Source organism: Pristiophorus japonicus, chromosome X (genome assembly GCF_044704955.1).
Source record: "Pristiophorus japonicus isolate sPriJap1 chromosome X, sPriJap1.hap1, whole genome shotgun sequence".
In the NCBI taxonomy this organism is placed as follows: Eukaryota; Metazoa; Chordata; class Chondrichthyes; family Pristiophoridae; genus Pristiophorus; species Pristiophorus japonicus.
In genome coordinates this window covers 37,891,899-37,903,039 of record NC_092010.1, presented here as the reverse complement: position 1 = coordinate 37,903,039, position 11,141 = coordinate 37,891,899, and the positions used below count along the sequence as shown (strand labels likewise).

General features: G+C 53.2%; 1 protein-coding gene across 7 annotated transcripts in view; it reads right to left on the bottom strand.

Annotated features, from left to right (window-relative positions):
- The window catches only part of tsfm (Ts translation elongation factor, mitochondrial), a 29,608-nt gene extending 18,467 nt beyond the window's left edge, over positions 1-11,141 (bottom strand). Inside the window, exons 1-3 of one of the 7 annotated variants that reach the window (XM_070869673.1) lie at positions 9,303-9,486; positions 4,590-4,866; positions 3,263-3,374 (exon numbers count right to left, since the gene is read on the bottom strand). In XM_070869673.1, the coding sequence (XP_070725774.1) occupies positions 3,263-3,374; positions 4,590-4,760 (283 nt within the window). In that variant the 5' untranslated portion in view covers positions 4,761-4,866; positions 9,303-9,486. Of the gene's footprint in view, positions 1-3,262; positions 3,375-4,508; positions 4,536-4,589; positions 4,867-9,302; positions 9,487-11,057 lie in introns of those variants that run through there. The other 6 variants (XM_070869668.1, XM_070869667.1, XM_070869672.1 and 3 more) reach the window with 6 other exon arrangements.

Below are 11,141 nucleotides of genomic sequence, written 5' to 3'. Positions count from 1 at the left end.
AGGTCTACCACAGGGAAGGTCGAGTGGGTTCCAAACTTCCACTGCCAACTGTGTCATCTTGGAGCCATCGCCATCCAAAGAAATCCCGCAACTCCCCAGGAGGGTAGCAGTCACTAGTTGGTCAGCGATCTAATCCTGCATTGTGGACACGGGGGGTAGAAAAAGCAAGATGCTCTACAGGAGAAGGTAACTCTAAGGGGCAAGTACCATCACAGGCAACAACTTACATTTATATAGCGCCTTTTAACGTAGTAAAATGCCCCAAGCCTCTTCACAGGAGTGTTATCAAATAAATTTGACACCAAGCCACACAAGGCGATATTAGGGCAGATGACCAAAAGCTTGGTCAAACAGGTAGGTTTTAAGGAGCATCTTAAAGGAGGAGAGAGGCAGAGAGGAGGAGAGGTTTAGGGAGGGAGTTCCAGAGCTTGCGGCCTAGACAGCTGAAGGCACGGCTACCCATGGTGGAGCGACTGAAATCGCAAGAGGCCAGAATTGAGGAGCGCAGATATCTCGGGGGGGAGGGTGGTGTTGTGAGGCTGAAGGAGATTACAGAGATAGAGAGGGGCGAGGCCATGGAGGGATTCGAAAACAAGGATGAGATTTTTTAATTCGAGGTGTTACCGGACTAGAAGCCAATGTAGGGCAGCGAGCACAGTGGGTGATGGGTGAGCAGGACTCGGTGCGAGTTAGGACACGGGGTTAGTGAGCACAGGGGGTGATGGGTGAGCGGGACTCGGTGCGAGTTAGGACACGGGGCAGCAAGCACAGGGGGTGATGGGTGAGCGGGACTCGGTGCGAGTTAGGACACGGGGCAGCAAGCACAGGGGGTGATGGGTGAGCGGGACTCGGTGCGAGTTAGGACACGGGGCAGTGAGCACAGGGGGTGATGGGTGAGTGGGACTCGGTGTGAGTTAGGACACGGGGCAGCGAGCACAGGGGGTGATGGGTGAGTGGGACTCGGTGCGAGTTAGGACACGGGGCAGTGAGCACAGGGGGTGATGGGTGAGCGGGACTCGGTGCGAGTTAGGACACGGGGCAGTGAGCACAGGGGGTGATGGGTGAGCGGGACTCGGTGCGAGTTAGGACACGGGGCAGCGAGCACAGGAGGTGATGGGTGAGCGGGACTCGGTGCGAGTTAGGACATGGGGGAAGCAGAGTTTTGGGATGAGCTCAAGGCAGCTAAAGTTCAGAGCAAATGTGTAAAGGAGAAAGAATCCCCCCAGCAGGCATCACTCCAGCTCGCCTGCTCCAATAAAGTTGGCCAAAATGGAGCCTTACACGGAAGCCAGGTAAATGAAACTGAAAGACAAAAACATTATTTTAAATTCTGAAATGGAGGAGCTGTAAGGGTTAACGCAGGACTACAATATGACTTGTAAACCTTTCCTGAAGGTGTGACTCCTGGCTGGGGCATGGTTCCAAACAACCTCGAGTACCTCACACCTGTACGGGCCATTCTTCATGTACAAGCCCAGACAGTGAGTCTGTCGCAGGCTATATGAGTGTGTAGGGCAGACCCTATTCTCACCTCACACACACTGGATAGCAACCGGCAGCAGATATCTTGGCTGATTTTCCTTTGTTATACCAGAGGCACTGTAGCATTCTTGGCTGAGATCAGCAATCTCAGGAGGGACCACAGATTGAACCTGGGATCCTCCTGGTCCATATGGCTCAGCAAGGTAAAAAGACTTGCATTTATATAGCGTCTTTCACGACCACTGGATGTCTCAAAGCACTTTTACAGCCAATGAAGCATGTTTGGAGTGTAGTCACTGTTGTAATGTGGAAAACGCGACAGCCAATTTGCGCCCAGCAAGCTCCCACACAGAGCAACGTGATAATGACCAGATCATCTGTTTTTTTTAGTAATGTTGGTCAAGGGATAACTCCCCTACTCTTCTTCGAAATAGTGCCATGGGATCTTTCACATCCACTTGAGAGAGCAGACGGGGCCTTGATTTAACGTCTCATCTGAAAGACGGCACCTCCAACAGTGCAGCACTCCCTCAGTGCTGCCCCTCCGACAGTGCGGCGCTCCCTCAGTACCGCCCCTCCGACAGTGCGGCGCTCCCTCAGTACCGCCCCTCCGACAGTGCGGCGCTCCCTCAGTACTGCCCCTCCGACAGTGCGGCGCTCCCTCAGTACCACCCCTCCGACAGTGCAACACTCCCTCAGTACTACCCCTCCGACAGTGCAGCACTCCCTCAGTACCGCCCCTCTGACACTGCGGCGCTCCCTCAGTACCGCCCCTCTGACAGTGCGGCGCTCCCTCAGTGCTGCCCCTCCGACAGTGTGGCGCTCCCTCAGTACCGTCCCTCCGACAGTGCGGCGCTCCCTCAGTACTGCCCCTCCGACAGTGCGGCACTCCCTCAGTACCGCCCCTCCGACAGTGCAACACTCCCTCAGTACAACCCCTCCGACAGTGCAGCACTCCCTCAGTACCGCCCCTCTGACACTGCGGCGCTCCCTCAGTACCGCCCCTCCGACAGTGCGGCGCTCCCTCAGTACCGCCCCTCCGACAGTGCGGCGCTCCCTCAGTACCGCCCCTCCGACAGTGCGGCGCTCCCTCAGTACCGCCCCTCCGACACTGCGGCGCTCCCTCAGTACTGCCCCTCCGACAGTGCGGCGCTCCCTCAGTACCGCCCCTCCGACAGTGCGGCGCTCCCTCAGTACCGCCCCTCCGACAGTGCGGCGCTCCCTCAGTACCGCCCCTCCGACACTCCCTCAGTACTGCCCCTCCGACAGTGCGGCGCTCCCTCAGCACTGCACTGGGAGTGTCAGCTTAGATTTTTGTGCTCAAGTCCCTGGAGTGGGGCTTGAACCCACGACCTTCTGACTCAGAAGTGAGCGTGCTGCCCACTGAGCCACAGCGTGACCAGCTAAATGTAACCAGCTAAGCCATAAGAGGATTGATGGTAATAATGTGTAGAATTAGCTTCTCGTCTGAGGGGTACTATTTGGAAGCAAGCAAACATTTACTTTATTGTATTCCCCCCGCAATGAACATAAAACATGCTATGTGGATAACTACAAAAGCAAAACACTGCGGATGCTGGAAATCTGAAATGGAAGCAGAGACCTGCTGGAAACCACTCAGTAGGTCAGGCAGCATCCTCGGTTTCTCTCTCCACAGACGCTGCCTGACCTACTGAGTGGTTTCCAGCAGTTTGGGTTTTTATTCCATGTGCATTACTGTCCTTTCCTCTCACATTATATTTGCGCCGTTAGATTTGCTTGGACACTTTTTAAAACTTACCTAATAGAACAGCTAGAATCCCCACAATTCCAGTGCCTGCACCCAGTTCAATCACCTTCTTCCCACAGAAGCTCGTCTTCTGCTCCTCAAAGTACTGACAAAGAGCAAGACCCTGAAAACATCACACATTCACGTTAATTAATTCATTTAGAGGGTGATGTGAAGCATTGTCGTGCCAACAGGTAGTGTCACTTGCATTTATATAGCACCTTTCATGACCTCGGGAAGTCCCAAAGCACTTTACAGCCAATGAAGTACTTTTGAAGTGCAGTCACTGTTGTAATGTGGGAAACACGGCAGCCAATTTGCGCACAGCAAGCTCCCACAATCAGCAATGTGATAATGACCCAGATAATCTGTTTCAGTGATGTTGAGTCAGGGATAAATATTGGCCCAGGACACTGGAGAGAACTCCCCTGCTCTTCTTCCAATAGTGGCCGTGGGATCTTTTACATCCCCCCCCAAGAGGGGTAGACATGTTTTAACGTCTCATCTGAAAGACGACACCTCCGACAGAACTGCGCTCCCTCAGTACTGCCCCTCCGACAGTGTGGCGCTCCCTCAGTACTGCCCCTCCGACAGTGTGGCGCTCCCTCAGTACTGCCCCTCCGACAGTGTGGCGCTCCCTCTGACAGTGTGGCGCTCCCTCAGTACTGCCCCTCCGACAGTGCGGCGCTCCCTCAGTACTGCCCCTCCGACAGTGCGGCGCTCCCTCAGTACTGCCCCTCCGACAGTGCGGCGCTCCCTCAGTACTGCCCCTCCAACAGTGCTGCGCTCCCTCAGTACCATCCCTCCGACTGTGCGGGGCTCCCTCAGTACTGCCCCTCCGATAGTGCTGCGCTCCCTCAGTACCATCCCTCCGACTGTGCGGGGCTCCCTCAGTACTGCCCCTCCGATAGTGCTGCGCTCCCTCAGTACCATCCCTCCGACTGTGCGGGGCTCCCTCAGTACTGCCCCTCCGACAGTGCGGCACTCCCTCAGTACCGCCCCTCTGACAGTGCGGCACTCCCTCAGCACTGCCCCTCCGATAGTGCGACGCTCCCTCAGTACCATCCCTCCGACAGTGCGGCACTCCCTCAGCACTGCCCCTCCGATAGTGCGACGCTCCCACAGTACCATCCCTCCGACAGTGCAGCACTCCCTCAGTACGGCGCTGAAATGTCAGCCGAGATTATGTGCTCAACTCCTGGAGTGGGTCCTGAACCCGTAACTTTCTCACTCGGAGGGTAAAATGGGGCCAACTGACCGAAGCTAACATTGCAGCATGACAGATGAAAGACTAGCTTGTTTTTCCTCCATCCAATGCATTTGCAGCTACTCGACTTACAGCATCCCAGACTGGAGCAGCAACTCCCAGATCAGCACTGAAGATCTGGGTGATCTTTAAAACATGACCACAAAATTCATAACTGCTCTCCTCTGTGTAATAGTCTGAAAAGAGGCCATCATCCATGGGAAAAACACTCCACAAATGCTCTTCCACCTGTGTTTGCATCATCCTCTCTTGCTGGATTTTCTCACTGATCGAGAGGTACTTTCTGTCCCCACCGGCTTCTCCGTGATCGCAGGATGAATTGGTTCCAAGTACCGGAGGTTGGTTCCTTCTGGGTAAAAGAAAACAGGAAAAAAAACGTGCAACGCTGTGATTTAAAAAGGGAAGACATTTTGAAATATTGGAGATTCTCTGTGTGCTTGGGTACTGTCCTTGCCTCCAAATCTGCCGTCATCACCCCTCTCCTCAAAAAAACAACCCTTGACCCCTCTGTGCTTGCTAGCTATCGCCCCATCTCCAACCTCCCTTTCCTGTCCAAAGTACTTGAACATGTTGTCACCTCCAAAATCCGTGACCATCTTTCCCGGAACTCCATGTTTGAAGCCCTCCAATCTGGTTTCCATCCCTGCCACAGTGCCAAAATGGCTCTCATCAAAAAGTCACAAATGACATCTTTTGTGACTGTGACAATGACAAACTATCCCTCCTTGTCCTTCTGGACCTGTCTGCAGCCTCTGACACGGTTGACCACTCCATCCTCCTCCAACGCCTCTCCACCATCGTCCAGCTGGGTGGGACTGCACTCGCCTGGTTCCATTCGTACCTATCTAATCGTAGCCAGAATATCACTTGTAACGGCTTCTCTTCCCGCCCCAGCATCGTTACCTCTGGTGTCCCCCAAGGATCTATCCTGGGTCCCCCCCTATTTCTCATCTACATGCTGCCCCTTGGCGACATCATCCAAAAACACGGCATCTGTTTCCACATGTACACTGACAACACCCAGCTCTACCTCACCACCACTTCTTCCGACCCCTCCACGGTCCCTAAATTGTCAGACTGCTTGTCTGACATCCAGTTCTGGATGAGCAGAAATGTTCTCCAATGAATTATTGGGAAGAGCGAAGCCATTGTCTTTGGTCCCCGCCACAAACTCCGTTCCCCAGCCACCGACTCCATCCCTCTCCCCAACTTCTGTCTGAGGCTGAACCAGACTGTTCGCAACTTTGGTGTCATATTTGACCCTGAAATGAGCCTCCGGCCACATATCTGCAGCATAACTAAGACCGCCTATTTCCACCTCCGTAACATCGTCCATCTCTGCCCTTGCCTCAGCTCTTCCGCTGCCGGAACCCTCATCCGTGCCTTTGTTACCTTCAGACTTGACTTATTCCACATGGCTGGCCTCCCACATACGTAAACTAGAGGTGATCCAAAACTTGGCAGCCCGTGTCCTAACTCGCACCAAGTCCCGCTCACCCATCACCCCTGTGCTCCTTGACCTACATTGGTTCCCGGTTAAGCAACACCTTGATTTCAAAATTCTCATCCTTATTTTCAAATCCCTAAATGCCCTCACCCCTCCCTATCTCTGTAATCTCCTTCAGCCTCACAACCCCCCAAAGATATCTGCGCTCCTCAAATTCTGCCCTCTTGAGCATCCCGGATTATAACTGCTCGAGCATCCCGGATTATAACTGCACAAGCATTGGTGACCATGCCTTCAGCTTGCTGGGCCCCCGAGCTCTGTCATCATCATCATAGGCAGTCCCTCGGAATGGAGGAAGACTTGCCTCCATTCTAAAAATGAGTCCTTAGGTGGTTGAACAGTCCAATACGAGAACCACAGTCCCCGTCACAGGTGGGACAGATAGTCGTTGAGGGAAGGGGTGGGTGGGGAATCTGGTTTGCCGCACGCTCCTTCCGCTGCCTGCGCTTGGCGACGAGACTCGAGGTGCTCAGCGCCCTCCCGGATGCACTTCCTCAACTTAGGGCGGTCTTTGGCCCAGGGACTCCCAGGTGTCGGTGGGGATGTTGCACTTTATCAGGGAGGCTTTGAGGGTGGTCCTTGTAACGTTTCCTCTGCCCACCTTTGTAACCCCAAGCTCTGGCGCTCCCTCCCTAAACCTCTCCACCTCTTTTTCCTCCTTCAAGGCACTCCTTAAAACCTACCTCTTTGACCAAGCTTTTAGTCATCTGCCGTAATTTCTTCTTATGCGGCTCAGTGTCAAATTTTTTTTGTCTTTTAACACTCCTCCTGTGAAGCGCCTTGGGACGTTTTACTACGTTAAAGGCGCTATATAAATACAAGTTGTTGTTGATTCTATGTGCAACACCACGGGGGCTGTTGGGGTTCCACGTCTAGCTGCTCAGGTGCTGGTGCCTTTAAGGCCACTGCTCGGGTACTCCCTGCAAGAAAGAGATCTTAGCAGGCACATCCTGAAGCACTTAAGAATCTAAAGGGAAAGTCCTATGAATTGGCAGCTGCTTGTAAATTCCTGGCTCTGTTCTGGGGGGAGGCCAGGTGACCAAAGTCAGATTCCACAGGATATACGGCACAGAAACAGGCCATTCGGCCCAACCAGTCCATGCCGGCGTTTATACTCCACTCGAGCCTCCTCCCATCTTTCCTCATCTAAATCTATCAGCATAACCCTCTATTCCCTTCTCCCTCATATACTTGTCTAGCCTCCCCTGAAATGGATCGATACTATTCACATCAACCACTCCTTGTGACAGCGAGTTCCACATTCTCACCATTCTCTGGGTAAAGAAGTTTCTCCTGAATTTCCCATTGGGTTTCTTGGTGACTATCTTATATTGATAGCCTCTAGTTATGCTCTTCCCCACAAGTGGAAACATTCTCTCTGTATCCACTCCATCAAAACCTTTCATCATTTTAAAGACCTCTATTAGGTCACCTCAGACTTCTTTTTTCAAGAAAGAGACCCAATCCTGATGAACAGCAGGAAATGACTGGCTTAAAAAAAAAATACCTTAAAGTGAGATGCATGCACACTGATAGAGTTGGAGTTTGCAGGATTGCTCACCTATGCCTTTGTTACCTCTAGACTTGACTATTGCAACACACTCCTGGCTGGCCTCCCACATTCTACCCTACGTCAATTAGAGGTGATCCAAAACTCGGCTGCCCCCGTATCCTAACTCGCACCAAGTCCCGCTCACCCATCACCCCCTGTGCTCACTGCCTCGTGTCCTAACTTGCACCAAGTCCCGCTCACCCATCGCCCCCTGTGCTCACTGCCCCATGTCCTAACTCGCACCGAGTCCCGCTCACTCATCACCCCCTGTGCTCACTGCCCCGTGTCCTAACTCGCACCAAGTCCCGCTCACCCATCACCCCCTGTGCTCACTGCCTCGTGTCCTAACTTGCACCAAGTCCCGCTCACTCATCACCCCCTGTGCTCACTGCCCCGTGTCCTAACTCGCACCAAGTCCCGCTCACTCATCACCCCCTGTGCTCACTGCCCCGTGTCCTAACTCGCACAAAGTCCCGCTCACCCATCACCCCCTGTGCTCACTGACCTACATTGACTTCCGGTTAAGCAACACCTCGATTTCAAAATTCTTCATCCTTGTTTTCAAATCCTCGCCTCGCCCCTCCCCATCTCTGTAACCTCCTCCAGCCCCTACACCCTCCCTATCTCTGTAACCTCCTCCAGCTCTCCCTATCTCTGTAATCTCCTCCAGCCTCACACCCAGAGATGACTGCGCTCCTCAAATTCTGCCCTCCTGAGCATAATCGCTCAACCATCGTTGGCCGTGCCTTCTGTTGCTTGGGGCCCCAAACTCTGGAACATAGAAACATACAAAATAGGTGCAGGAGTAGGCCATTCGGCCCTTTGAGCCTGCACCACCATTCAATATGATCATGGCTGATCATGCAACTTCAGTACCCCATTCCTGCTTGCTCTCCATACCCCTTGAACCCTTTAGTCGTAAGGGCCACATCTAACTCCCTTTTGAATATATCTAACGAACTGGCATCAACTACTTTCTGTGGTAGAGAATTCCACAGGTTCACAACTCTCTGAGTGAAGAAGTTTCTCCTCATCTCGGTCCTAAATGGCTTACCCCTTATCCTTAGACTGTGACCCCTGGTTCTGGACTTCCCCAACATTGGGAACATTCTTCCTGCATCTAACCTGTCTAAACCCGTCAGAATTTTATATGTCTCCCTCCCTAAACCTCTCCGTCTCTCTTTCTTTCTTCAAGACGCTCCTTAAAACCGACCTGTTTGACCAGGCTTTTGGTCACCTGCGCTAATTTCTACTTATGCGGCTTGGTGTCAAATGTTTTGTCTGATAACACTCCTGTGAAGCACCTTGGGGCGTTTCATGATGTTAAAGGCGCTATATAAATACAAGTTGTTGTTGTTGTAAAGGCTCAGAACCAGAAATCCTGTTGATTTAATGCCACCATATACAAAAGTAAACCCCACGTCATAGGTTGCAACCGGTCAGGGTGACTCCTCCATTAGAGGTGTCACTGGCCGCACACGGACAGCTCTGCAAACACAATGCAGAGAAGTTTGGAACTTTGAACAAGATGAAGCGTTGCACCGAGTGCCGCCACGTCCACGCAAGCTGCCGGGGAGCGCAACCTAACCTGACGCACGGCCGCGCTGGGGGGCGGGGCGACGCGACGTCCCAACCTGGCCATTCACCGGACGGCTGGGCAGCCACCGACTCTTCTGATTGGTCAGTCTTGCTGTCCATCACCCGCCTCGCATCAAGTTCGCCTTACCTCGCAACCGCCGGCTGTCCCGCCCAGTCCAGCTGCAAGTGTCAGTGTTTGTTTTTATAATGTTAACTTTTTTTGGGGGGTGAGGGGATGGGCGGCATGGAGGTGATCATGAAGCGGGTCCGCGGGGAGTTTGCTTTACTCTGTCCGCCCTCGCCGCCATGTTGCGGCGGGCCCGCAAAACTGCGCGCTGCGTGCGCACCCGCGCTTCTCCCAAATACGTGCAAAGCAGGCGGGGTGCAACGGCTCCCCCTGCTGGCGGAGCCCCGCTATTGACAGGGAAAGCAAAAAGTCCTCTCAACAGTACAGTACAAGGGCGTGTCTATTTGCAACACCAACATTCTGATTGGTCCCTTCACTCTTCCCTCATTCACCGCATCTCACGCCGCTCCTCCGCCACGATCTCTTGCTGCTCCTCCACCACGATTGATCGTGGCGGAGGTGCAGCAAATGAGGGGACCGGGCCCAGTCCACACTGCGCTATGTGTGCCCACTAGGTCCGTGCAGCAGAGCTGGTCTCCAGTTGTCCTGGTTAACCCTTGCCACTGGACCAAGACCTCGCTCTGTCAAGCCCGTGTGGTGGCTGGTGTGCAACGATCACCCCACGTTAAAAAAATCCACCCACAGGCATCTTCCACCCTTCAGGATGTAGTTCGGGATCTGGAATATTAGGTCCTTCATTGAAACACCTGTGAACTCGTGGAAGCAAGTCATCCTCGTTCGAGGGACCACCTATGATGATGATCACTGTTCCAATGAAGCTCAACTTAAGCTCGAGAACAGCACCTCATTTTTCAATTCTCCACCGCATCCCTCCATGGCCTCGCCCCTCCCTATCTCTGTAACCTCCTCCAGCCCCACAACCCCTTCCTATCTCTGTAACCTCCTCCAGCCCCTACACCCCTCCCTATCTCTGTAACCTCCTCCAGCCCCTACACCCCTCCCTATCTCTGTAACCTCCTCCAGCCCCTACACCCCTCCCTATCTCTGTAACCTCCTCCAGCCCCTATACCCCTCCCTATCTCTGTAACCTCCTCCAGCCCCACAACCCCTTCCTATCTCTGTAACCTCCTCCAGCCCCTACACCCCTCCCTATCTCTGTAACCTCCTCCAGCCCCTACACCCCTACCTATCTCTGTAACCTCCTCCAGCCCCTACACCCCTCCCTATCTCTAACTTCCTCTAGCCCCACCCCACCGAGATGTCTGTGCTCCCCGAATTCTGTCCTCTTGAGCATCCCTGATTATAATCGCTCCACCATCGGTGGCCGTGCCTTCTGTTGCCTGGGCCCCAAACTCTGGAACTACCTCCCTAAACCTCTCCACCTCTCTTTCCTCCTTCAAGACGCTCCTTAAAACCTCCCTCTGTGACCCCGCCCCTGCGCAAATTGCTACTTATGTGGCTCGGTGCCAAATTTTTATCTCATAATGCTCCTGTGAAGCGCCTTGGGACGTTTCACTACGTTAAAGGCGCTATATAAATACAAGTTGTTGTAGGCACTTTACAGCCTTCTGGACTCAACATTGAGTTCAACAATTTCAGATCATAACTTTTCCCCTATTTTTGCAGGCAGCAGCTGTTTATGATTCTGCTATCCCCAAGTGCAACATTTAATCTCTCCTACCTTCCACCCTATCACAGACCGTCCCTTTTGTTCTTTCCATCCCTGCCCCTGCACCTGTTAAAATCTGTTGCATCTCGAGCTTTTCTCAGTTCTGTCGAAGAGTCCAGACTTGAAACGTTAACTGTCTCTCTCACCGCAGATGCTGGCTGACCGGCTGAGTGTTTCCAGCTTTTTCTGTTTTTGTTTCGGCTTCCAGCGTCCGCAGTATTTTGCTATTG